We start from the raw sequence: 27830 nt of genomic DNA, 5'->3' as shown, positions 1-27830 counted from the left end.
ATGTTTTGGAAAAGGTTGGAAAGAAAAATCACATTTGCATAGCTCGAAGTTCTATTCATTTATTATGCTCTTATTATAGTACAAATGTTTCGGCGTAAGTGTGTAGTAATTCAACATACTGACCAATAGAAATCAAGCGAAAGACATAGAGGCCTGCACGAATTCGATCAAACCTTATGCAAGAAATCTAATCATTATATGTGCAAATAAGTTTTAATATACATTGTCTCAAGTAGGACACGGAAAATACTAAATGAAATTCTTACAGTAAAACTTCTCTCAACGGATATCTCCCAACAACGGAGTTATGCTCACAACGAACAGACGAAAAGTCTCCATGAGTACACGTCAATATTGTTCTGAATACCGGACAATCCTTAATAACGGTCAATATTTTTAGTCACGAAGATATCCGCTGTTTGGAAATTTCACTGTATTGTCACAGTTTTGAAATATGTTTTAGGTTCTGGCCTGCGTATAGCAACAACACCCCTATGCAGGAACGATGTATGATGTTTGATATTGCATTGAGTTTATTTTATCTAACGTGTATTAACATTAAAAGAACATCGATTTTTACCGTTTTTTTTTCTCGCGTTTCTTCAACTGTTGGTTGTTTCCTGTTTCGGATTTCTTCTCTATACTTTCCAGAATCCAACTGTCTTGAAAAAATGATCTCAATTGATTCTGAAACAAAAAAATTTTCTCGTTAAACACAACAAGGCTTACTCCTTTGGATTTTTGGTGTAAATTTTACCGATCTTGAAGAATGCTAGCATTCATTCCTTTATGCTCTATATCAACGTAATTTTGCGGGAGGAATCGATTTTACGCTGTCCAGAGTCGCTGCTAGCAGCGGCTTGGAAGATACAGCCAAAAGGCTGATAAATTTTCTAGTACTTCCTTAATTGCTGTGCAACGTCTCGAAGTCACGTCCGTAACAGGTATCGCAAGTCTGCGACCGACAAGTAAATTGCAAATTTTTTTCTAGCAGTAAAAGGATTTCGTTAGTATCCAGGGATAGTCAAGGTTCAACTGCTTATCACATTAATGGGCTAGTGCGTTTTGTCGGGAGGCAAAAAAATCACCCGAGTATTCAAGTGCGACAGGCAATACCGCTTTTGCTTGAGAGTAAGAATTTTGCACCAACTGCTTGTCGGTTTTCTTCCGCGATTTTCACAGTGTATAATATTGCAGCAAAGAAATGTCAGACAATCTGAAAGATTTCTTTGCGGTTCAAATAATCGCGTAACAACATTGTTACAGTTACGCTATAAGTACGAAAGGGGTGGCAACTTAGGCGAATTAACAAACACCGTACGTGCATATTACATAAAAGCAGAAAGCGGCGCAACGCCTGTTCCAGAAGGCGACTGAGATTCATATGATCAGAATGCTCCGACGTTTCTCCATACATCAAATATATGTTATACTAAATTCAACCAAGTCGCTCTATATAAGTAAATGTCAGGGTTGTCTAGACTTTACGAGGCTATGCTGTGCTGTTAGCTGTACCCCCGAGGCCCGAGGAATCTAACGTGTCAGAAAGGCTGGGCAGGCCTTGCATTCTACAGACAGTACAGGAAGTTTCGCAACTCATGTCTGATCTATAATAGGAAATTTCCAAGAATTCGGCTATTCGCTCGAGCGAAATACACGAATCGTGTAACGTGACCCGAATCATCAGGATCTGTGAAATCTGCCCTAATGGATCTTGTTAAATGGAATAGAAGTGAAAGTAATTCTCAGAAGTACCAAGACACGATTACTTAAAGTTCTCCTCCCTATGCTGATGGAACTGATGACAGAAAAGACAACTAGTGCTTCCTCCATTCCTTGTAGAATTGGTAAAAGCATAGCCAGGACTAGAGATTTAAAAAAGCATCTGACTTCGAGATGCTTTGCTACGATGAACAGCGTGGTTACCGTCCAATGTCTATTATCCATTGAAAACAGATTTTTACCCGGTATTAATTTGGGAAAAAAGTCAGAAAGGGGGTTCGATTTATCGAGCTACCGCAAGCCGCGCGCTCTCTCCCCACTCCGGATATGCCGCTGGAGGCGTGGTGGCGTCCTTGCCGCTGGACGAGTCTCTAGGAAACGAATCGAAGTTGCTACACCAAGATCTGCCTTTCATTTTTCTCCTCTCAATGTCACCGCGAGGTCTGCGTCACGGAGGACTGGCCGGGTTGAACTCCCCAACGCGGATATCCAGAGCAAATAAACTCGAGAGGTCTGCAGCTCCGTAAGTGCCATACCAGACTGGGACTCGAGTACCTTGAATCGCTGAAGATGAAACCGTTTGGTCAAAGGGTGATAATGAGCTGCCCTAGTGGTTAATTCACTCGGCATAAAATTTTAGCCGATTTTTTGCGGCTCGATGATCTCTCACCACGCCTTGAACAGGATGTACCTACGATCGCAAAATGCACTCTCATGGTCCTGATTCCAAGCTCATTGTCTGGCGCGTTGTGCTCTGAACCGGCTCGACTTGACTGCGACAAGGGAATGAAGGATATTCCCGACGATTCAATAAAACGAGATTTAACACAAGGATCCAGAATCGCCGAGGTGAAATCGGCCGATTGTTATTCCCTTCGTGCACCAAAGCGTAGGCCCTTCATGTGGACACTGTGCACGAACATTTCAATTTTTACGTAAACCCTTCAGTTACGAAGTCGCATTATAGGTGGAATGTACAATTTGACCAGAGTTCAATTTACACCATAGTATCGCATGGCGAAGCACGACGGAGAAATAAATATGCGGCATGTGTGTATACCCGGAGTGACTTTAGACTCTTATTCTGCAAACCGGAGTAATTCGGATCAAGGTCGTCAACGCTGTTCCTGGCTTGACCAGACCCGTGTTCGACACGTGATTGAAAGGCGGGGCGACAGTGTTTCTCGCGATTTTATTTCCACTCGGTGTATTTTTATTAGAAAAATTCGACGGTGAGTACGTATGATAGTGTGCAGGGAAAAAGTACTTATGGGAAATAACTGACCAGAGCGCCGTCACGAATGTCGCGCTCCGACGATTGCTGCAATTATCATTACGCCAGAGTTCATTAAAACTGACAGCATTGTGCGCATTACTTACGCATTCTGAAGAAAGTCAACAGCGTCAATCCAAGTACCGGTATATGTATAACGTAACTAGGATGTAATCGCATTCAATATTACCACTGGAAAGTGGGGAAAGTCTGGCGCCTTAAAGGTAAAAGTGCCCTATCGATCCACTAGACGGTCGTGTATGCGGAATAAAAATGGCCTTACGCAAAGCCCTTTAACGTCCTTGTCAGTCAGACTGATCGACATTTCCAGAAAAATCCTATTTGAGAACGCTTGAGACTCTAATTGATAACTCTAATGAAAATGAGTCGAACTCGCAAACTTACAACCGTTCTGCAAATATGCAAATTTCCTGAAACAATATTCATTTATTCATCCTTGCAATAAATACTTTCATTTGATGGTGGTCAATCAGCTGAAACAAGTTGACCAGTCATGATTTGAAGAAGTCAAAGTTCTAACTAATGTTCCGATTAGACTAGATCCGAATCCCAGCCAGATCTAATAATCTAATTTTACACCGATCACCCTGGTCCGCCGAAGGAACCGTGACATTCAATGTCGTCAGACCAATCGCACAAAACTCACAATAGATAATTAGCAGCGGTCACGCTCGTCCGGTGGCTGGCGGGCCCCATAGACTCTGAACACTTTTATAGCATTACCGCAAAAACCGGGTTACACTTGCACGCGGAATAATCAAAGTGCAAGTAGAAATGATAGACAGTCATCGGACGTCCATTGTTGCGATAGTCACTGAGGTGTGTCGCGTAGCCACCAAGAGTTTAGCCTCTGTGCCTTCTTTCTGTCGTAACTTCTTTGGTACCGTGGCCAAAGAACGAGTCAGCGTCACGGCGCTGAAAGACACAAGACATCGATGAAAGAAAGTGTGGGCTTGAATCCGATCTATGTAACAGCTGTAAGGTACCTGCGTTATCTGAGTAGCAAAGAGCGGTTACGTGATATATCCGTCGTGTAATAAGTTCGTGCAGCTTTTAGTTTCGGCAATTGGTTTGGCACGGAGACCCGTTGATGCCCTCCAGGCTACATTCTGCCAAGCAGGCGAGCCGACCTTTGCCCAACGAGCTGCTCAGCTCAGGACTGCATTGTCGAGTCGAGTCAGTCGGTGGAATATCGCCGAGTGTTTTTATCAGCGTCCTTTCTCTTTCTTGGACCGCTAACTCCGCGCCCCGATCAAAGCCAGGCCGCATATCGAAGGCGTAAGATCTGTCTTATGTAAATATAGATCTATCGCCAAAACAGTTTTTTTTCAATCTTTTTTTTGCGTAACCTTTTTTCGCCATCTCAGAGAAAAAGGAAAACGAAAAAAAGCGATAATTTTACCATTTATTTACGAAGCGGACAGGTACCCACCGTGCTCGATTTTCACCTGTTCTACTTTCTTCCATGAATTCTGTACCGGTCGGACGATCAGTCTCTGTCCGCTGTCCATTTTCACGATAGTAATTACGAGCACCAAAACCCGGTGGTGAACCAAAAAATGAAGAAGAACAAACAAGAAGCCATATTATTTAGCGGAGAAACCGGAAACGACAAGGAGAAAATGAGACCGAAATTACTTAGGGTTGTTCAGGTGGAACAATAACGAACGTAGAGACGCGACGCACTCGAGCCGGAAGTATACGCCTGATATATGCTGCAAGTACCGAAGCGGCTAGTGAACTAAATAAATTGAACGCCTTAAAATCCGGTTTGTTAGATCACTTAGCAAATGGCAGTGACTACGTACCGTCCAAGTGGTTTCTACTTCAGAGGCGACGACCTTACCTTGCAAGAAATTTTTAAACTATGGGGTATAAGGTGGATTGAAAAGCGATAGACGATAAGCGATGGGCGTAAGGTGTGTAGAAAGTGGAAGGTGGCGGCTGAAAAAATTCACCGATTTCAGATCGAGTATAGATTTTACATTCTTCCGTATGCTGATGAATGTCAGGTAACAATAAGCCTTGAGTATATCGATGTCAGGCTGGTCACCGCAGCTGGCAAATTCTTGATAGAAGTTAAAAATAATACCATTAGAAGAAAAAATACATAACCGGTATTTTCTGTACGGTAAAATATTACATGGTGTAATTTTTCCTCTCGCTCTCAGCATCGTCGTTATGATAATAATTGGCTCAAGGATGAACCATCGATGTGAGCAACAGCCAGCCGTGATTTTCATCGGGGTCAATTGCGGATCCGAGGTATAATTATTAATTATCACCTCTCGACGGAGTCGAAAAGGTCATAGGAATTAGACGGCTTCCTCGGATACCGAGAAGAAGCATCGATGCCAAGTCATCCGTGTAATCGTCGAAGCTGTTCCTCCTCACCTAGTCAACTAATTACGAACGGTCCACTAGAGATGACTCGGCTTAATTTTAAGGGGGGGAAAAAGGGACATTGCATCGAGATTCGGTACGACGAATTTATTACCCTGGAGCCGGGCAGGTGCGCGAACCAAAATATGGGGCCAAAATTGAGGGCCCGAAGTGTGGTTACGAAGTGACAAAGCGGGCGGACAGCCGGTGCAAAACCGGGAGTCCAACAGCAACAGTGAAAGTCCCCGGAGCCGTCGGGGATGGCGGGAATGGCGGGGTCGAGGGAGAAGTCTAGGGTATATATGAGGGGACCCCGACCGATTGCAGGCTGATACACCAGCCTGGCTGCCAATACACAAAAACACACACATACACTGCAGGCAGACTGGACAGCATGCGGGCCCTTGCAACGGTACGTACCAATTTAGTGTCGCCGGTATATCCATCTCAGCGTGAATTATAATTAATCGCGTGTGCCAACGTCTTACGCTCGCGAGATGTTCGCCATCTATAATATATATATAACCGCCGCGTGTGAGTGTGCAAAATTATTGTGCGGAATATTCAGAGCGACGTACGTTCAATATGCTACCGTTCGGAGGACAGTGATGATGTTGGAACGGTTCTGAGACGTTGAGGTGATCGGTATGGGGAATTTTGTTACGAGTGAGAAGAGTAGAAATTCAGACGCTTTGTAATGTTCGATTCTAAAACAACAGGGAATCCAAAATAGTATGACGTACGACGTAGTGCGGTATATCAAGCCTCAACCTCGTGAACAGATGAATTTTCTCTAAAATGATTTCGTCTCTGCCTGTATGACTTTTAAGCGAACTCTTGGCAGTATCGAATTAGTCGTACAAGATTCAAATCATTGTTTTAAAAACTTGTTTGCACACAAATTGTTTCTGTTAATTCGATGATCGGTTTCTTTTCTAAATATAATAAGATACCGCGAAATATTGAATTTAAATACCACTGGATTTCAATGACTGAAAAATTGTCTCAATCTGACGTTTTTTCTGAATTGGTCAAAGTTTGTTTAACCCGATCACATCGATTTTCCGATTAATTGAAAATTATCATTAGACGATGATATTGAGGATTTATGTTCCTCGAGTAATGATTGAGCAAACGAGTGATTGAAAGTTAATTTAACACGACGAATCGAGTCCAAGTGTTTCTCTTTGCGTACATATGGGCAAAAACGATAAGTTGTAGTTTACTTCGAATCGGTCGCGGTCTTGCGCACGACCACAAGCTTACGTAAGTTCGTTCGCTTTTACATTCCGTGTACCGAGTACATGACTCCTACGATTAAATATAATATTTTATCTGGCTACGAAAGCTCCCCGGTTCGTTCGCCGAGTAAGACCCGCAATTGAATCATCACCGCTAGCACCGTGGAACGTAGTATTAACCGTAGTAAAACAAGAGTAAAAGTAACATCGCTATCGCGATGAATAACGAATTAAACGCGGTGAATCAATGACCGGGTGAGGATAAATAAATCAGACTGAATCTCTACGGCGCGCTATAAATCTCTCAATAAATAAATTCAAACGTGTTATCCACTGAGCAAGTTATTCCTGTTGCAGCGTTGAGGTAATAAATAATTCATGACAAAAGACCGTTTCACGACACTTGAATCGACATCGAGTAGGCGTCTCCAGAAAACGATAACCGTTCGTCAAAACCGTTTGCTTGGCAAATTTTTATCGGCAGTTGCCATTATCCCGACAACGGTGCGACGATGGGTTGGATGTACGTATTTTTGGTTACGAAAATTGTCAGCCTCGAATATGGCCTGCAATGCCTCGTGCTGACCGCGTGCACGCTGACTATCGGTGGAATAGTTTTAACAAGATTGCAGAGCGTTCGAGGTGCGGGTGAAAAAGCGCGTTTCGCAAGCCAAAAACGGGTAACCTTCAAACTCGAAAATGGGAGTGACCGCAAGAAAGGGGTAAAACACCGTTGACGTGATTAACAAAAAAAAGTAAAATAAACGAAGCCCAATCGCGCGAGGAGAGAAGCTCGGAGTAGCTTTGATAAATTAGCAAGACCCTCTTCTGTCGTCGCGACACGTCTTCGGCCGAACCTGTAAATTTTTACGTGGCAAAAACTTTCCGGGTAAATAAAGAATAGAAAAAAAAAAAAATAAGTTGCACTTAAGAATCCGAAATACGTTCAACCCAAACGGCAGCATGCTGACCCGCCTATGCTGCCCGACGAGCACCAGCATCCCGTGTTTCCTATGGGAGCTCCTCTCCCCGACGTCGACGATGACGTACTGCCTTTTGGTCCTTGTTTCTTACCTGCTTCTGAAGGGCGGCCGAGACCTTTGGTTCGAAGATCTCGTGTCCGAGCGTCGGAAGCTTGAGGCCTCGTGCCCCAGGGCGCAGCAAGGTCGCGACAACTGCGGACTTCCAATAGCTCCGAAAATCTGCTGCCGCACAACGCCTCAGGCGCCGAGCTTTTCAAACTCGATGAAAAACCCTCTACAATCCCCCATGAATCCTGGTCCGCTGGGAAGTGCGCGCGGTCCTCTCTCCATGGCTTCCTCGCAAGGTCATGCGATGACGAAGAACACGTTCTCGAGAAACGCTGACTGCGCTAGCAGCTGTGCCACGAGTCTGAAGTGGTGACAGTGCGATGATAATTGTAGGATTAGCGTTGGTTGAAAATCGATTGGACGACTCGTAGCGTTACTGAAAACTGAAATTCCAAATTGGTGGAAAGTGAAATTTCAAAATCCTAAACTATTTACAATTGCACGTGTTGGTTTATCAGATTCAGGTCACCTGAATTATAACGTTTCGATTACGAACGGTTACTTCACTGAAAAGTGAAACAAAAAAGAAGAAACGTAGATCATAGAACTACAACTCAAACAATAACCCGTGTCTCATTATTTTTCCAGATAGTGGTGGTGACCTTGGCCGTGGCGTTGGTATCCGGCCAGCAATACCAGCAGGGTGGAAACGCATACGGCGACGAGTACGCGGACTACGAATCGCCGCGACCGGCGCACCCGACGCCGCGAAGTTACGCAGCAGCGCCGGCGCCTGCGCAAAGAGCATCAGCGCCATCTGCGCCGAAGCCGACGCCAGTTGCGATCCTGAAGCAGATAAACAGGCACAACGAGGACGGCTCGTACACCTACGGTTTCGAGGGTGGTGACGGCTCATTCAAGATCGAGACTAAGCTGCCGACAGGCGAGGTCAAGGGCAAGTACGGATTCGTAGACGACACGGGGAAGGTCCGCGTCGTCGAGTACGGAGCGAACAAGTACGGCTTCCAGCCTTCCGGCGAGGGCATCACCGTTGCACCCCCGACCCTCGTCGACGAGACTACGAACAAGGAGGGCCTCCACAACGTCAACACCAACTACCAAGACTACTCCGACTACCAGCAACCCGCTCCCGCTCGGCCCCAGATAAGACCCACCCCCGCCGCCGCCTCCCTTCGCCAGCAGCAGGCCTACGAACGTGCGCAGTTCGCCCCCCAGCCCCAACCCCAACAGCAGTACCGCCCCCAGCCCCAGGCCCCGGTCCAGCAGTACCAACCTCAGCAGGCCCAGACCCAGGCGATCTACGCACCCCAGCAGAGCCCTCGGGCCCGTATCCCAACCCATCAGGCACCCCAGGCCCCCGTCTTCGCCCACGCCGCCCCCGCCCCGCTGCCCCAGAGCCGTCAGGAAATCGGCTACGCCACCAGACCCGCCCCCGTCCACCAGGCCCAGGCATACGATGAGCCTGAACCCGCTCACCCGCAGTTCAACTCTCAGGGCCCCGTTCAGTTCAGCCCCGCACCAGTCTCTGCCCCCAGGCCCCAACCTCAGGCTCGCAGCCAAGGCGGCGGTATCCTCGACCAACTCGCGAGAGACTACGCGCTTCCGCAGGGAGGCGCTGCTCCGCTTCACGACATCAGCTTCGGCTATTACTAGAAACGAAGGACGGGCTCGCGTCGATGAGAGCCAACGGGGAAGCTTCTTTGGAGCTTTGTACGGATGGCGAAAACCCCGCTAACTACTTCTCGCGATCTTGTCACCGAAATACTCGCAGAGCTCACCCGTCTGTCACTAGGTTATTTTAATGTCTAATTAAATCTAAATAAAGAGAAAACGAACGTATTTTCCGAGTACCAATCATGATCATTATCCTTTTTCTCCCTTTGCAGTTGATAGGAATTAGCATAGCTATACGACAACTTCTATTTCATTCTCCCCATATCAATGACTGGATAGTGCGATTAATAAAATGTTGAGAATCCATCGCGTGTTAGATCGCTTGTTGGTAAGACTTGCAAAAAGTATTCTCAGACGTAAAGATACACTGTATCGCAGATATTCTGACTCAGACAAATTTCTAAGACAAGCTATGCGAATTGCACAACGACACCTCTTTGCGTCCAGCTTTCTCACAAGGATAGTCTATACGCGTGTAAAATCTTGGCTTCGTTGCATGCCATGATCGTGTATGTACATACATACAGAACAGTTAGGAGTAATTATATTCTTATCGTATACCATAATACCGTTTCCCGAATAAAATATTTTACAACTGAGAATGGGGTGAAATTGAATTACGCAACTGCGACTTTAAGAAGGCTGATTCCTGCGCCATAATATGTATGACTTATTTAATTATTCGCAAACTGAAACGATGCATATGCAAACGGACGTTCCGGTTTCACGCACAAGTTCAGCAGCGGCGAAAGCTGGGAATGTTGTTACGCAGAAAAAGATATAATTCTCAATTCATTTATATTACTACAGCCTTTTATTCTGAAAACAATTTTTACCAGTTAATGGCGAGCAAAAACTTATCGCAACTCGGACTTATGTCATCGCGGCGCTCCGCGCTGTTTATCCGGCTTGATATGCGCGTTTCGCTCGATCTTAGCTGGTACGGATCATAGAGAATACGAGAAAGGTGTTTGGGTGTGGTCGGCCTGCTGCGAGCTGAGAAATGAACGCGTAAATCTATCTGGCATACTACGCAAACACTTCAAGCTAAACCAGATTACGTTCACCTTCACCGCCCTGGAAATTCTCTCCATTTTATCGTCTGCAGGCACGTTGAGTCGGCCCCTGGTAAAACCACTCTGGTAACCGAAAGAAATGGGGAAATCGAAATTATACCTATTCATGACGCAACGTATCGACCAAAATAATATGTCCCAAGGCCCTGATTCATTTCATTTTGCAATTTTTATAGCTATCCGATTTTCGGCATGCTGGATTATGTTCTATTGCAGAATTGGCTTTTTTTTAAATCCATACAAGTTTCGTTTCACCATCAGGGCAGACATGAATTCCCTGGAGGTGAACATTTTCTCAGTAACTCGACCTCTTCAATGCGTCAAGGCATTTTTTCATTCACGTTATTTGACGATCAACAACTGATGATAGTTCTACAGCAACCGACAAATTGCTATTTTTCCCAGTACTCGTCCATACTTTTATATTCCTAAGCCCAACTACGAAAACTGTGCTCAACGATTGGTTGAATTCTATAAAATCTACTTTTTTGAAGCGTGAGATTGGTAAAAAAAATTAAACCATATATAGGAATAAACTTGGGACATAACCACGGTCCAATTACTTTGCTAAAGAATGTTTATTGCTTAGCTACCTATTGACAAACTAAAACGAGTTGAAAACAGTTTCGATTTTATTTTTGAAATAGTTACAAATTGGCTCAATCACTAATGCGCCTGCACATAGACAACTGAAGTTACAGTTACGTAGGTTTGGTTGCATCCGCAAAGGAGTATCAACGCCTAAAATTACTGTATTTCGCTAAATGCCTAATGTCTCAAAAAGTGACGCAACGCCGTATTACCGAGCAATAATAGTGCGACTAGGTATATAAGAAGTACTGACAAAAAGTTCCCACGGCTAAATGTCATTGCACCACGACGAATTTGTGACCTCGAGTAATTTTACCCACCTGTATGTGTATATTTAGAGTTGTTTTAATTTTCAAATACACATATTATGTACACAGGTTTGCCTAAAACCTGAATTATATACCGAATGAACGAAGCTCTCACACTTTGCATCGCCTAAAAGAACGATAATTAACGCCATTCCGGTTCTCATTGGTGTGGGATAAATCGGTTAATTAACAAATTTTTAAGCGTAATATTAAATTGCGAAATTATACTACATGCAACGCAAAGAGTTTGAAAGGCTTCAACTCGATATTACAGATAGAGCAATTTCTCCGTGCAATTTTCTTTTTCATTTTTTGTCGGAATATATAGCTGCGGGAATTTCTCAATTCTGAAATCGAGCCGATGTCGACATACGGGTCGCTCGGAAACGCGTAGTTTGCATACCGAAGAAAGAGTTTTCACAACTTTTACCGTAGAATGCTGAGTTATGAGGTGCGACCATTTTTTCCCTTTCATTCTCTTCTCTTCCTGCATCCTTGGCATCGAGTCAAAGCCTCGTATGGCACGATTCGGCGACTTCGTTTCCGTAAAATTGACACCTCGAGAAACTCGCAAACAGGATCTTCTGATTACCTAATTGCGAGCAGTTGTTAAAAACAATTTTACAAGAATCAGAAAATACGAGAGTACAATTGCTAGCCAGATTGCAGAGAAAGCTTAACCGTATCAGAGAGAAGCGAAATTTTTCTGGCAACCTCGGAATCTGATTTCATCCTGAATTTTTATTCGATTTACGTACCTTTGGAAATTGTTCGCATAATCAAGAATATTCAATTTCAAACTCCTCAATGTTCAGACTTCGAGCCCTGAAGCACTGCGAAAGAAACAGTTTCCCAATTCGCAGAACTTGATCCGAGTAGCCAAAATTCAATAATTCCTGAAATCAATAACGTATTAATGAAAGATAAAAATCAATGACATAATACGAAAGTAGATATTGAGCGCTGCTGATTTTTCCTACTTAATTATTTTACTCACATTATGGATCTTTCCATATTTTCCATCAATCCAATACTTGCTCCACGAGGCATAAGGAATCGATTTCTCATTTTTCGTGGTCAAATCCGAGTACTCAACACCCACGTTCCAAAGCCGAGAACAGGATTGAGTTTTTTCATTCCGCCCATGGATCATATTCCCGGTGTATAAATCTTTCCGTTCGAGGATATTAATCAGATTATCCACGGGCTTCGAACGGCCGTACGGCGCAGAGAGGGAAATGCCGCGTCTCTGAAAGAAGTCCAAATTTAGATCCTAAGCAAGTAACTCAGCGCGTGTGATCTATGCTCGATGAAGGCGGAGGATCGTTTGGATCGAAGAATAGCTGCAGCGTAAGGATTTCAACACCACGGGTGTCCCGCTGTTTGTTATATTATACCGATGCGTAGGAAACTCGTTGAAAGAACATAATAAACAGTTAAGACTGCATGCACTGTGCGATTTGGCAACATACACACATAACACTGCAAGAAATTTCTACTATTTCTGGTTACTACACAGTTCTAGACTATATTTTCATCTTTTACTTTGACCGAAAAAATTCCGCTCGATGTTCGAAATAAAAATGAATTCTCCACTGATGATTCGGTATTTGTTAGTACAACAATAAATTAACGTTGAGATCTTACTTGAAGAAGAAACAATTATCAAATTAAACGAACGGATTCGATATTAGAATGGCCAAAAAATTTAGTACCGACAACGATATTCACACTAACAATAAATAAATAGTTACTTGTATTAAATTTTGTCGTAATTTCAACAATATTTGAATCAACCATCAATGACGAGTAAAATTTTTTCTCTGCGTGAACAATCCGAGAAGTTAAAAGTCGAAACAAAGACGATCGATGATAAACTATCAGACAAAGTACGTACACATAAAGCACGCGCTATATTGTATCCTGTTCTGTTATTCAGGTCGATGGGCTGCCGCCCATGATGTAACTCGGATTCTTGGCATCGACTCGTGCGCTCGCATACAAAGGTAAAAAGAGAGAAGAAAAAAAAAATAACAATAATAAGAATAAGAAAAACCAGGCCCAGCAGTACGATTAGGCTCTCAGCATATCGTGCCTTCGTTAAAATCGTCAGACCCGGAAGCTCGATTTTCTATCCGGAAATATCGGTTTATAACCGGGTTAAAGAGGCGGGTAAAACCGTGACTCGACCTTTGAACTCCGTCGTTATTCGATCGTAGGCTGTTAGTTTAATACAAATGTTAGTTTAATCACGAGGTTAAATTCAATAACGAAGAGTCGCTTTGCTTATGTGAACGGGACAGCGACTAAATATATGTCCAAGGCCAGAGGAGGAATCACATCCTGCCAATTAGTCGAAACGGTATTAAAAAAGACAATGAATTATGAGCTTTGGATAACATTCGGACGTCGGTCTGGCGGTGCCTTGAGGCTTTTTCTCATACTTCGCAAGCAATTTTCGACTCCATCAAACGCGGAATGTGAAATAAGCAGATTCGCACTTCGTTTGAAAGATTAAAGGCGGACTTTGAAAAGGCAAAAAAAAGTGTTCAAACCGTTTCAAATGATTTATTCAAAGATGTTTGATCTGCGTAATTTACACTCTTTGAGCTATTAGAAAAGAAAAAAAAAACTAAGGATATCGTTGTATAAAAATGTCAGTGTCACAAACACTTTGACGTGCTTCTCGGAGAGGTGTAGGAGGAGAAAGAGGAAGATCGATGCGGTTGCGGCAGCCGAAGGCGAGGAACAGCTGATCCTGAAAGGTGAATCTGTGAGAGGGAGCATCTCCACATTCATTCACATCGAGTATTCATTGACGGGTCGAAGCGCCGTGATTCGATAGTCGTGTCTATAACGAACTCGGCGTTGTAAAATCAGCTGGCGCACAGTGAAAGCAGCGGCACAAGCGAAGAGCAAGCTCATTGTCAGCTGACGCATCTCCCCGTGTAAATCTGCCCCGGTGGAAGGTGTAATAGAATTTAATCACCAGGTTAGCGGGCGTCTAGTTTCGTAATTTCTTTTGTCTAAAGAAGTAAAAAATTACGTGAACAGCCCAATTACGCGACTGCAAGGTAACGGGTTCGGTTCAGAAGTCGAGTTATACATCACAACCGCGCTTTCCTAATTCTTAGCGAATCCCAAAGTGGCTAATTGACCAATCGTCTTTAAACGATAAGACGACGAATGTCGATCGCTTGAATCTGAAACTCCTTGTATATGCATATGTACACGGAATTCCACGATGTGTAATATAGATAGTTTTGCAAGAAGGTTGAATCAATGTGGGCACGTGAAATGAGACGCTGATACACGCCGCCGCCGATCATACGCGCATGGGATAGTTGTATGAGAAAAAACCTTGAAAGGTCGTAGCTGGTACACTCGGCGCAGATTTACTCCCAGCCCGATGACACGCCTACCACTTTTCTCACGATCCTATCTTCGATACCATTGACACCCGCCTCTATCTGTAACTAATTCAAAAATAACAGCAACGTATATTATCAAGGATATTTTAATACGTGCTGGTTAGGACTGAACGATGGAAAATCATCATCATGGCCTTGTCGCCGTTTTTTCGTATCATTATACTATTGTAGTAGTTCAAATATCGTGAGACAACGTGTACATACTGACATTGCCCATGAGCTGCAGCAATCACTGTAGGTATTTTTATTTTTTATTTTTTGTCCTATTACAGCTCTACAAAATTTGAGCCCGGTCAAATTGAAATAAAATTAGCCCTTATCCCTTCACGTCAGGGTAAAGTTGACTACGGAGAAAGACGACGCCATTCGTAACATTGCGATGTGATTATTTTAACTGGATGAACTGGATTTCGTATTATAGCCTGAAGAAAGAAAATCATAAACTGTCCGAACCTCGTTCCAGTTTCTTGATCACAAGCGATTGACGATACAGTTGTTTATTGCTGACAAACCAGAATAACTCGGTGATTGCCAAATGGCAAAAGAATCGTTGGTCTGGCTTTTATTGCAAGTCACCAGATTCGTTAATTTTTCTCGATAATTGACGATTTTCGTTCTCTCTCGGTATATGTACAGCACATAAATATGATAAATTGTGACAGGCGACCTATAATTCTAAAGACTGATGTCATAGACCCGGAAGCATGACTCGCGTAAAATGAACTTTTCAGAAAACAATTACATCTGGTCCCCTCAATCGGGTCTTCAAATTTACCACGACTGGGTGAGAGCCATGCGAATGAATTCCAGCTGCACCTGAACCCACAAAGGAGTGCAACGGTCCTCGTTTGATACCCAAAGCTCGTTCGATTCGACGCAAGCATTTGGCAATGCGCGTGGATGGGTTTGGCAATGGCCCTGCCATGGCAGTGCGGATGTGTTTGCATGGTTAAAAAACGATGATACAAGCCGGATTACGAGAGGAACGTAAACGCAGAAGGCATAAGCCACGGACAACGGTGCTTGCGAAGGCAGGAAGGTAAGGAAGGCAAGGTACACGAGTGTCGGAGCATTAATACCCCTCCACCTTACCCCACTCGAGGCAAAACGCTCGTGTAAGTTATAAAGGACCAGGTTCGCGACTTCCCGCTTGCACTTACTCAGTGAAACTCTCAGATACCCGTTGCCCGAGCCCATTTAACCACCATGAGGATTATTCTACTGGTGAGTACCCCCGTCTTGGGGTTGAAATTCTTTTCATTTCCCTCGTTATTTCATCTTTTTCATTTTTTTTCCTTTATTTTTTCTTCTGTATTTTTCGTTCCCGTTTTGTCTTTGCCTCGGACAATATTGTCGACCATATCCAAGTTTTTCACCAAACTTTATCGTGCCTCGCGACGAGACTTTTGCCGTTATATTTTAAGCTCGAGTTCTAAAACGTTAAACAGCTTAACCTCGTCGCGCCTGTCAGCTGTAATAAACGTGCCAGAAGATTGCCCCTGTTCTTGCTGCTAATTAAAAGCGTCGCCAAATATTTTGTACTTTATATACAAAATAAGGGTATGAATGAAATAATATAGAACCGGTTGAGAAATAAACTATAATACAACCCACGCTGGGAAACTGTTCGCTGTTCTCCATTCGTAATCACGGTCACGAAGGGTACAAGACTTGGTAATTACGCAATCACCTTCCACCTTAACTAATATCATCGATACTCTGGTTTCCATTTGTTGTCGTAATCGAGTGAAAATCGTTAGGCTGAAAGCAGAAACGTCGAGTTTCAAATCGATTGATATTTATAAGCATTCATACAACGCGTCCCATATATAGGTCTGAAAGAAAGTTATACTATGAATTATTTCACGCATAAGAGAACTCGTGATAAATTTAAAACAATTCTTATATCTTATGCAAATTGAATTCGATGTCTAATTGCGCAACTGCGCGGTTAGGTATGTTCGATACAAGTAAGTTGAAATTAAAGAATACATACCAACGAAGTCTGCCACATTTCATCGATTCACCTCTCACTCGATGTAATTTCGCCGATTTAATTTCCCCGGTGAAATATACATCCAGGCCAGACTAATTTTGTTAAATAAGGGAGTTCTTATAGCTGTATAAACAGTTGAAAATTTTCACTGACTCTAAAAGGGTGCACACACCCCGAGTTTGCTGAAATTTGCACCACTTAGAATTAGTTAAAATTATAGCAACACACGTATTATGAACACGTGTCGATCGCAGAAAATCGTCGCGACACATCGGCAAGCTTTTTAACGAGGCCTAGTTTCATCTTAGAAACTAACCACGGAGAAAAGTGAAACATTTTCTGCGAAAGCGAGGCTAATATCAGAAATGCTTTCTTGAATAGCAACCTGCATCGCGACAAATCGACATCAATACCAGGCTGCTTGTGCCTATCTCGCGACTTTCTTCGCGTCACTGTCAATTCACGCGGTGTTTCACACTGGAAACAATGCTTGTCAAAATCGTTCTCTGGTTAAACACAGCCACTGGTGTTCCCCGATGGATTCTTTCTCCGTTTCGAATCTCTTGTACAGCCCGCAGCTTCAAAGTGATCGGTATTAGATTTCAATCTGTGGGTAAACAGTAGTCGAGGCAATTATTCTTTCATCTGGTAGCTGCTACTACGACATCGTCCGTGTTCCGACAATGGGACAAGTGCACCACAGGCGAGTGGTTCCAGTTCGTAAATCTCTTGCCGAGGGCTATAATAGGGAGTGTAAATAGCGGTAATTGGCACTCTTGCCGATCAACGATCACACAGAATCGGGGCTGAACAATCGGTGATTGATTATCATACCAGTCGCAAAAAGATCCGTTTCACATTCGGCACTTTGCGTGATTCAAGGGTGACCTGGAATACAGATTGCAAAAAATCAAGGCTCCAAACAACCGATTGACATAGCAATTAACGATAAATTGCTAAATCGGCATGGTTTGTAACCTTGAGGCCTTACGTCCGAGAGCATTTCCGTTGAAGGGCTTTGACCCTTTGACCCTTTGGCGTTGTAATCCGGAATTCACACTGTGTATGGTTCGGGTTACCTGAAAATCGGCACGACCTCTGATGCTTGTATTGATCACGGAGTATCGTTTCCAGTCTCAATGACAAGCAGAATTACACCGCAGTAATGCACCTCGGATCACCTTGATTTATATCTCAATCTCTTTTTAACGCGATCCCAGGGTATTTGTTTACTATTCTTCACGCTTCGCAGCTCGCAGCCTCTAATCGAACGGCGATTTTCACGCCATTATAATTGGCCGATCAGGGTTTACAGCCGGTCCTTTGATTGTTGAGGCACTTTCCTTTGCCGCTAAACGCACACCGCGACAAAAAATCACCGCGGCTTCTCATCTTCGCGGTTTCATCTGCACTTTCCATCGAATTATTGTTAATCAATAGATGGAAAACGATCGGCAATCACGGGGAACGGAACGGCGGCATTGCGCTTGAACTTGACGCGCCGCAATTATAGCAACTTTCGATTCTTCCAAGAAGATAATTTTGGAAAGCCTCATCTTTCGACGAGTCGCATTTCCCATCGATCAAAACCCGAAGTGTTGCTAACTTGGTCAACGATCGGTTGTGTCGTAACACCGGCAATGTGACTCAGTACTTGACTCTCGCTTATTATTTTACATACCGACGTGAACTAAATAGCGAGGAGTTATCCGCCTTGAATATATATTCGTACATCGGTTTCACTGTCCTCAAATAATTCCGTCACTTTGACAGCATTGCGATGCATCGCATTTCGTTCGATTTTCAAGCCGCAATCGATCGGTTACGACGGTGAACACGAGCCAACCTTGATCGCGTATTGATCACTGATTTTTCGAGGTCACTGCTGGATCTAACTCGGATCATACTATTTACACAAGATTGTTCTAGACGCTGAACAATTGCGCGAAATACAAGAGGCTTAACGATCATCGCTGGGCCGATCTGCTCGAAGGCGTGTTCGGTCCGTCTATTTCACTTTCATTTTACCGTCCTTGTCGGTCGACACCGAGACCGTATACCTTGGTGCTCCCAACTCTGCCGAGGAATATTCCAGAGCTCATTTATCTCAGATTGGCTACGATCATTTCTTGACCGTAAAAGTGCGCAATGGTCGTCGTGCTTCGATTTTTACTATATATTGCCCAACGTTGGTCACACGAACATGCATTTTGCTCGCTTGCTTCAGGCAGTACCCGGTTTAATTATACCTGTAATAAAATCGCCGGACCTCTTTTTCCATCCTCGATATATATCCAGCGTTCAATTTTCAAACGATTCCCATACAACGGTCTCCGTATTTACCGGTTACATTTTCCCCGGTTTTACATTCCTCTTACTTCTCCGCCACGTTCCGGTTAGGAAACAATATTAGAAGTGATTGGTTACGTGACTAAACTGAAAGAACGTGTCGTCGAACCCTTCGTTCGAAATCGATGGATATCACCGACTCGCTTTTTCTTCGCGTCAGTTAACAATGAGTTGGGAATATTCCGAAGGTTAGCCTGAGATGACCACGAGCAACGGTCAAGATCTCTTCTTTCAAACAGATCAAATTCGACGATAATGGTTCATTGTAATTTGAGCATCGTCATAATTGCGGGTGCTTGTAAAAAAAAAAACTCGAGGCGGCTTGTAAATTGACTTGAATTTAACAAACGACCATTAGTAGTCAAGGAGCCTTTTTTGGCCTCCTTCGTACGTGCCGCAAGGCGTCGATCGAGATTTCGCTCTGTGTACAAAATTTGATACTTTGTAATTGGCGGTTACAAATTAGGTGTGTAAACCGCGGGTGATGACTTATCGTCGTTTAATCGCGACCGGTAAATTCTGATCGTTCGGCATCAGTGCCACTTGCACTGTAAAAAATTATCGTTTCGTTTCAAATCCGTACGTGCTCCCGCATATTATACTTTAATTCGTACAAATTGCGATCAAGCTCATGAAAATTCACTCAAACTTCATTCCGCAAGAAATTATAATTCGATCATAATTGGATGTTACACTGCGAACGCGATCCGCAGACTGCCACGACGGTTCAAGGCGATCTAGTTCGCCGGATCCGAATCTCACGCCGGTCTCGAGGTGCCCCGTCGGATTCGGGTCAGCCGAGCAAAGCTGTTACGCAACCGCGAGGCAAACTGGCGCAGGGCGTTCCCACCGCAGGAAGTATGCGGCCGACATTACGCGGTCACGATTCTCGTTATTACACGAGTATGAAGAATTGTGGATCGGCCGGCAGTGCCGGTCAGGAATTTTCGCGCTCTCAAAACACTGATCCTTTCAATTTTCCGCAGGTGATCCCAGTCTGCCTCCTGGTCCTCTCGGAAGCGCGACGCGTTCCGCAGAGCCGACAGCGAGTGGAGGAACGTCAGGTGTACTACGTCGACGAGGATGAGGAGGGTGCGGGGGTGGAGGAGGAAGAATCCCCGGTCGTGTACCAGCCCCGAACCCGGGCGCTTCCGTCGCCACGTTCAAAGGACACGAGCGCCTCGAAACCGCCGCCCGTTCAGACCATCCGCAACTACAACAAGGTGAACGACGACGGCTCCTTCACGTTCGGCTACGAGGCGGCGGACGGTTCGTTCAAGGAGGAAACCCGGGGCACGGACTGCGTGGTGCGCGGAAAGTACGGGTACGTCGATCCGGACGGCAACAAGCGCGAGTTCACTTACGTATCCGGCAACCCCTGCGACCCCAACGCCCCCAAGGACGAGGACGAGGAGCCGGTCCGCGGACAGCCCGAGGACGACGTCTCAGGGCCCGCAAATTACCCCTCCGTCAGACCCGTCCAGCGACCCACGCGCCCCACCTACGCCCCCACGACGCGGGCCCCCACCACCATCTTCCAGACCCAGTACCAGATCAGCGACGACGACGAAAGCCAGGAACTCGAGGACGTCAGGCCCCAACCACCCCAGCGCCGTCCCTCCGTCGTCTCGATTCCTCGCCGGCAGCATTTTACCCAACCACCCGCGACCCCCGCCCCACGTCCAGCCGTCTATCAACCGACCACCCCGCGATACCAGGCCCCGACCACCCCCGCCTCTACCATCTATCGCGCCCTTGAGGCGACCACCACCCCAGCCCCCCAGCCTCAGACCTACAGGCCGCAGTTCGTGCCCGCCGTCGCCATCACGCCGAGGCCCCATGCGGCCCAAGTTGCGGCCCAGTACGCCCCCGTCGCGCAGACTGAGAGGCCCGGCGTGATCTACGCCCCTGGGCCCGGGCCCCAGACGGTTCGTCACCGGAGTACCAGCCCCGCACCGATAGGTGGCGACGACTTCGCGGCGGAGATTGAGCGGTACGTCAACACCGTGGGACTCAGTCCCAGACCCGTCAGGCCCACGCAACCCGTTCCGCTGCAGAGCCAAAAACCGAAACAAGCGCAGCGCGCCGACCCCATCTACCAGTCGGAACTGGTCTTTGACCCGGCAACCGGTCAGTACAATACACAACTTTATCAGACCCTGCCGCAGACGGTCGGAGATTTTAGTTTGAGTCACAAGCTGCAACCGTTTGTAGCGCGGCAACAGCTCGCTCAAAGACAGCAGACGGAACAGGAGCCCAGAGCCTCCGCGGCGTCGGTTTACAGGCAAAGAGAACAGCTGCCGCAAACCGCCGCCGTCGCCCCCCAGCCACAGGCCGCCATATTCAGGCAGCAGCAGGCCCAAATATTTCAACAGTCCCAGCAACTCTACGCCCAGCAACAACGCAGACAGCAGCAGCCTCATCGGTTTCAACTTCTAGAGTCCCAGGAAGGTTCTCAACCCTTTTACTACATCTCGCCGTCCCCGTCAGCTGGTAGCGATTCTTCCTCACTTTCCGCTGGACAGATTGATCAGTTCTTGCGCGGTGCTTCCGCCGGGTTTTAGTCGCGTTCGGGCCGCTTAACTGACGCGTTTTGACAAAATTTCAGTCTTTTTTTTTTCTTTCTTTCTTTCTTACATGCAACGGTAGAACTACGTCGGATCTTTAACGTACCGTGAACTAACGACGCATCGACGTCAATCGCTCTCATGCGGAGCGTTCGATGAGTTGAAACCTCTTATATATAATATACACATTATAAAAATATGATTCTATTTCTCCATTATAATTTTGATACTCTAAACTTTGTGATCTTGATCGCGAAACAGAGTCAAGCTTCGCCGGTAAATATTATCGACGCGAGCCGATCGCGACCTGCGGAAATCGATTTGAAAGATTCTCCAGCGATCATCTTTAGCACGATTTATGGAATCAGCCAACGTGATGGAATCCAACGATCGGTGACGAGTGTTTCCGTAAATTCTCGTATAAGGAACAAACGCAGTGAAAGCTCTCACCTGACGCAATGCACGGCTGCGGCACAGATCACGTTAAAAACCGATTTCCTTGTTACATTACAGGTATAACAGCAACAATTCCGGCAATATATCCGTGTAATCCCGACGTGCGGTAATATAATTTACGCACCGCTAAGCGATAAGAATTCTCACGGGGCGAGAATTAAATCCGAAAAGAATTTGCCGAGTTTTCTTTTTTTTTTTTTTAACTTTTTTTTTATTTTTCTCAACAATCCACACAGTTTCTTCTTCCTCCTTTTAATTTCTCGGGATGTTGTTTCGTACACGAAGCTACGTAATACATGCCGAATAGTGGATGTGGGTCACGGTTGTTGCCTCAGGATCATGCACCTCTCTGCAAAAGAATTACGTCCTCTTTCCAAACAATTATAATAGGCGCATACATACTCACAGACTTCCTCTGATCCAATCTCTGGACTCTCGACTTAAAACTAAAAAGCCGAGACGCGTTGGCCGCGATCTTACGCAATATACAATTCGCGTCGCGAACGCTATCTGCAAGCCACTCTGCCTGCCTGGCTGCCTTTATTAGCGGACACAGGGGAATAAAGAACCCGCTCTGTGTACCCTATAATACCCACGGTACAAATGCAATCACTTTCATTGGCGTGGCTGCAGCTCGTTAAACAACATTCTAACAACGATTCGCAACCGGCGCTGAACCGTGCCAGCGGCTCAATTCCATGCGAAACGGTGCAGCTGCTGCATTTTCCTTCGAATGAAACGGAACTGCCTTCTCCTGGCGCAAAAACTATCGCTTATTAATCCGTCCGTCCATCCATGCATCGATTTTTCTCATTTCTTTTTCTTTCCTTCACTCCCTTACTCGTCGGTTTTATTTTCTCTCTTCATCTCACACGCAGCACCAGACTTTACGGCTTTATTTAATCGACTTTCTATACACCTGTATATATATTATACAAACATGACAAAGCTGATATAACAATTTCCAACGATGTATACACTTTTGTCATCCGCATACTACATTGTACATAGTTTTTAATTTTTAATAATAGGTCCACCCTAATTCTCTTATACACAGCGTATTATTATTACCATTATTTTTATCATCAGTGATAGTTAATATTTTTAAAAAGAAACGTACGCGAACTTATGGCGAATACTCGATGATTGTATAGCTTTGAACGAATTTGCGCGTTATGGTGATTAATGTTATTATTATTATTTTTATACTGTTTGTATGTATTACGATCGTAAGTGAATAAAATGTTATTACAAATCTGAGAACACGCGTTATATGTGTGTACGTAACGTACGGAATAATAATTGGTTGATACAGTTCACCATTCGCGCTGTCTTGTCAGTTGGAGGTAAAAAAAATAAAAATTGAGCAAACAAGGTAAGTGAGAGTGTAAACCTGGATTTTAATTGATCCGTTAATTAGCAGTAACTATGTATTAATGCTTTGCAGAAAGAAACGTGTTCCATAATGTACAGATCCTGATTATCGTTTCCATTAAAATAAATTATTTTTACTCTATCTCTCATTTTCGCTACTGACGAACGAAAGTTCGGAGGCGAGTTTCACTCCCTCGCATGATCGCCGCGTTGTCGAAATAGAACGAACGAATCGACAACCGCACGAGTAAAAGGGAAAAACAGTATATCGAGCACCGGGAATCGATAGACGGTATGAACGTGTTCGACGGTGCAGCATAATGCGGAAGTTACTTCCGTGATAACAAGGTAGAAAAATAAGAAAGTCGTCGAGCAAGTTATAGAGCGTGCCGCTAATCTGACACCTAGTCATTTCTTATTAGGGGGCCCACAGGCATCGCTCTGGTTAACGGACGGGGTCCGCTTTCCTCGTCGTTCGAAACAAAAGTGAAACTAGTCACAGTCTAATGTCCGAACCGATAAACAAGTTTCGTGAACAATTTGCAGGGGGCGTCATTCTTCGAACAGCCTACGAATCGGATTTCATTACGTTTGCTAATGGACGTCATTTTTCACGTCGTTGTCTTGGCCTAAACACGCCCAATTTAAAACCACTCGAGCAATTACACGGGTTAGCGTTTTTCATTTCTGCCAATTCTATTCTGCTCCGGAGAGGCCTGATCGCGTGACCCACTGAAACACCTCGGAGCAATTATGAATTACGTAAAATGGTCGTTGACCAAGGCGAAGCCCGAGTCGCCTCGTAATTCTACGACGAATTCCGGCACGCTTCGCAAAATTATATGTGCATATGTATATGTGGAAGAGAGAGAGTGAAAAATGGTACTGCAATAAAGGAAATTATCGCTAAGCAGCTGTCGATACAGACAAATAGTGTAAAAATTATACAGGAAAATGATTTACGTGTGTTAATTACACATCGTACAAATGGGTCTCGTAACACTTGGTTACCACCCTCGGAAGTACGCTGGCGCTTTTACCTGAAAGAAATTTGCCTCGTTATCCTGCCGCTGCATTAGCGTGTGCATGTGTATCTCGATCCTTGTCTGATTATGTAATTAGCATTTTTCCTGCTATGTAACACCTCCATAATCCCGGTTTCTAGTTATGTTCAACCAGTTACATGAATTCATGGATCGTTGTTCCCTGCAAAGTAATGTTTATAGAGACAGGCAGATTTTCATTAATTAATCACCGTTTTCACATCTGCACCTGTTTTTCTTCAAAGTGAAATTCTTACCATTTGTTCACACCTGTTAGGCCCGTATTGAAACGGCTACGTGATAATTATTCCGCTCGTCCCACAAGTGAAACAATGGGTCGTCGATCCGGACAGTGAATTTTGTCACCGCAATAAGCTACGTGATTCACAAACTTAATTAGGCCAAAAGATACGGTCGGTATACAAACGAATGTTAATCAAACGTAACGGTTCGTCGTTAGAGTTTCTCCCGGCATTTTGCACGTTTGTATTTAAAAGGTTCAAGTTTGACGAGGCGGTGAAGTTAATAGTAGAAAACTTCTCGTTCGGAGATTGGCCTGCAATGCAAATGTAGAGTGAAAAATTGCGACTTGACAGACTGGGAAGAAAGACAAGATTGTTATGGCTGAAAAGAAGACAAGTTAGATTTCAAATTGGTCTGACACACAAGTTTCGAAGAAGAAAGGGGACTGGTAACTTTTATTTCGAAAGTCAACATAACGGAATGATTAATCCTCACAGTGCTGATACGCGTTGAATCGATGAACTTCAAGTTGATTTCTTTCGCGTTTCACGATCGACTGTTAATTGAAATCTAGTTATTGACCGTGAGATTAGTCTGCTGAATTGAATAAATCAGCTGGCCAGTGAGCTGACAATTTGCAACTCATGGAACTCTCCGGTCTATGCGAGAAAGCGAGAAAATCCGATTGCAAATTGAACAGAGCAGTCGAGCTGTTGAGGAAACCTTGACATTGAGGATCTGGCAAATGTAGGCCAATATGCAGCAGCAGGCACGCGTGACTGCAGAAGACTTTGCAAAGTGGTGTATATATGGAAGTTTTGTTGAACCGCATCCACTCAGCGCAATTCCATTGCCAGCGAAAGCTGCACACAACGTTTATACCGACAGTCGTCTGTACTTTCTAAACTTCAGCGTTATTTCGTTTCACGTTTATCTCGTACGCGTGTTATTCCCAAAACGACATCTTTCCTCTAGTTATTTTCTTCCGAGGAACCAACAAGTTGCTATTGCGGTTACCAACAGATATGCGATACAGAACTGGTATCCAGTTCGCAAATGCACGCTCTGCGAATACTTTCTCGTTTGTTGACCTCGGGCATAACTTGTTTTTGCAAATTTACTCTTTGACAAATGATATACATTCGCATAGCGCTTAGCAATTTTCTCAGACTCTGCATAACTCGGTACTGTAATTTTTTTAAATTTCTAATCACGAGAAATTCAACGGACTCTTTTCAAAAATCTTAAAAAACGTGGGTGTCCAAATTTTCCGCAAAATTTCCACCTAAGAATTTCAACACTTTAACAGGTACTGGTAGAGTTTTTGCAAAAAATTAACAGACATCTTGCATAAAAATCAATTCCAACCATTCAAAATGTCGGACCTTTCTGACTTGGGTTTAAAAACAAAACTCCCTCAAAGATTTATGACCAATGGTTCAAATTTTTCTCACGCTTTTCTGAAACCGTTTGAAAGCTGTAAAGATAACCTGTCCCTTTCATTTTCCAGACAAATTTTTTCACCCGGACCTGATTGGAAGGGAATTTTTTTCTTGACTGATGTATCGAGTAGACTTTTTTTTCTGCAACCTTTGCTTCGCTACTCGCATTAGTTGTAACACCTACAACTACTCTTAACGCAACATCCTTTGGCCGCAGGTAAATGTTGAGCGGAAGTGAATGCTCCTTCTTACGAGACAGGGACAACTAATATGTGCAGTATCCGTGCAGGTGACCCGAATACGTCGTCGAGATCGTCATGTCATATGATCACGTCGTGTGCGTATAAGCATGCTAATCTAAGGAGAATCGGACTCGCCAGATATCGGTCGTAAAAATCACGTACCGTGCAAGAAAGCCTTTCCATACCTACGCGTGCATTGCGATACTCACTGATCGCCGTCTTCGCGAAACGAAAAATTAGCAAGAATTCGATCTTAGTAAGTAATTAATAAGGGAATAAAATTCCCGTGACTGTATTATTTTTCCTATTACTCAAAACCTTAATACACATGGCGTGTTTGCAATTATAAGAACGCGAATAGTTAATTGATACTTTCTGCCAATCAAATTGCAATTATTCAATCGTCAGATCAAGAAATCTAAGAATCGATTTTCCGACAATTGCAAAGAAGGTTTAACGTCAAGACGCCAGAGAAATAATTATTAATTTCATGCGATTTTCACGTTTCTATTGCCCTACCACTAATCTCCTTACTCTAGGCAACCCAATTGGCACGAATGTAACGCGGGCAGCGATCCACGAGTCACAATATTTATTCATTTGCAAGAGATTATCGGCGTGACGTCATTACTCGCTGTTTTAATGTATCGAATACGTGAAATTTATTCAACTCTTAAGATCTGTGCGTTTTTTTTTCCTTTCGTAGACACCGATGAGCATTAACGATTCCGGTAACTAAATTTCTTGGTGAAAATAATCGGAGGGAGTTCTTATCACGATTAAATTATTCGAAAGATTTTGTGTACAGAAAAATTCATGGGTTGGTAAAAACGATTGGTCCGAAGTCGCTCCGAATTCAAATGAATGGAAGGTTGGTAATTTTCCTGAAGCTCGCAATCAACCAAAGTCAAATCAAGGTCCGGAGGAACGATTTGTTTCAAAAGTGATTTAATTTTAGGCCGAGGTATTTCTCACCAGATGCAAATTTCTTCGACATTATCTTTATAACGATCGCGATAGCCTTCGGGGACTTTAATTGTTTCGTTTATTTTTATCGCTGTTTCTTAAACACTTCTCCAAATAAAAGAAAAGGAATGATAATAACAAAAAAAATTAATATTTCTCTCACAGAACACAGTAATAAGTTCATAACTTCAATCACTCTGCCGACTTTAACGCTCTATCCAGTAAAATATTGCAAATAGTGTAAAAAAAGAATATCAAACGGAAACTCGAGTCTTTCAACTATTCTACTGGATATTTGTATCGTTGGGTAATTCAGTAGTCGACATTAACGTTGTATTTGGTAACTTACAGTACACGTTATTCGTCGCATGTAAGTTTGGT

The 27830-nt window shown here is 44.1% G+C and overlaps 2 protein-coding genes and 1 long non-coding RNA gene across 5 annotated transcripts; 2 read left to right on the top strand and 1 right to left on the bottom strand.

Annotated features, from left to right (window-relative positions):
• Positions 1-61: 61 nt before the first annotated feature.
• On the bottom strand, positions 62-25337 carry LOC124293347. The gene is made up of 6 exons (XR_006903282.1): positions 24814-25337; positions 24554-24719; positions 12321-12589; positions 12099-12236; positions 11771-11932; positions 62-687 (listed from the first exon to the last, which is right to left on the bottom strand). It is a non-coding gene; the product is annotated as an uncharacterized LOC124293347 (long non-coding RNA).
• LOC107218556 (altered inheritance of mitochondria protein 3) lies at positions 5657-9530 on the top strand. The gene is made up of 2 exons (XM_015656472.2): positions 5657-5810; positions 8319-9530. Exons 1-2 carry the CDS (start codon positions 5793-5795, stop codon positions 9342-9344), a joined length of 1044 nt encoding a protein of 347 aa, XP_015511958.2. The 5' UTR covers positions 5657-5792; the 3' UTR covers positions 9345-9530.
• LOC107218555 (serine/arginine repetitive matrix protein 1) lies at positions 15904-23399 on the top strand. 3 transcript variants are annotated; one of them, XM_046733881.1, is made up of 3 exons: positions 15904-15995; positions 20103-21246; positions 21342-23399. In XM_046733881.1, the coding sequence occupies exons 1-3, from the start codon at positions 15978-15980 to the stop codon at positions 21611-21613; spliced, it is 1434 nt and encodes a 477-aa protein (XP_046589837.1). In that variant the 5' UTR covers positions 15904-15977; the 3' UTR covers positions 21614-23399. The 3 variants fall into 3 exon arrangements, with proteins under 3 accessions (XP_046589837.1, XP_046589833.1, XP_015511957.2); XM_046733877.1 differs by having other exon boundaries at positions 21331-23399; XM_015656471.2 differs by having other exon boundaries at positions 20103-23399.
• Positions 25338-27830: the final 2493 nt, after the last annotated feature.

This window comes from Neodiprion lecontei, chromosome 1 (assembly GCF_021901455.1).
Source record: "Neodiprion lecontei isolate iyNeoLeco1 chromosome 1, iyNeoLeco1.1, whole genome shotgun sequence".
Classification (NCBI taxonomy): domain Eukaryota; kingdom Metazoa; phylum Arthropoda; class Insecta; order Hymenoptera; family Diprionidae; genus Neodiprion; species Neodiprion lecontei.
This window is presented reverse-complemented; position numbering and strand designations above follow the sequence as displayed.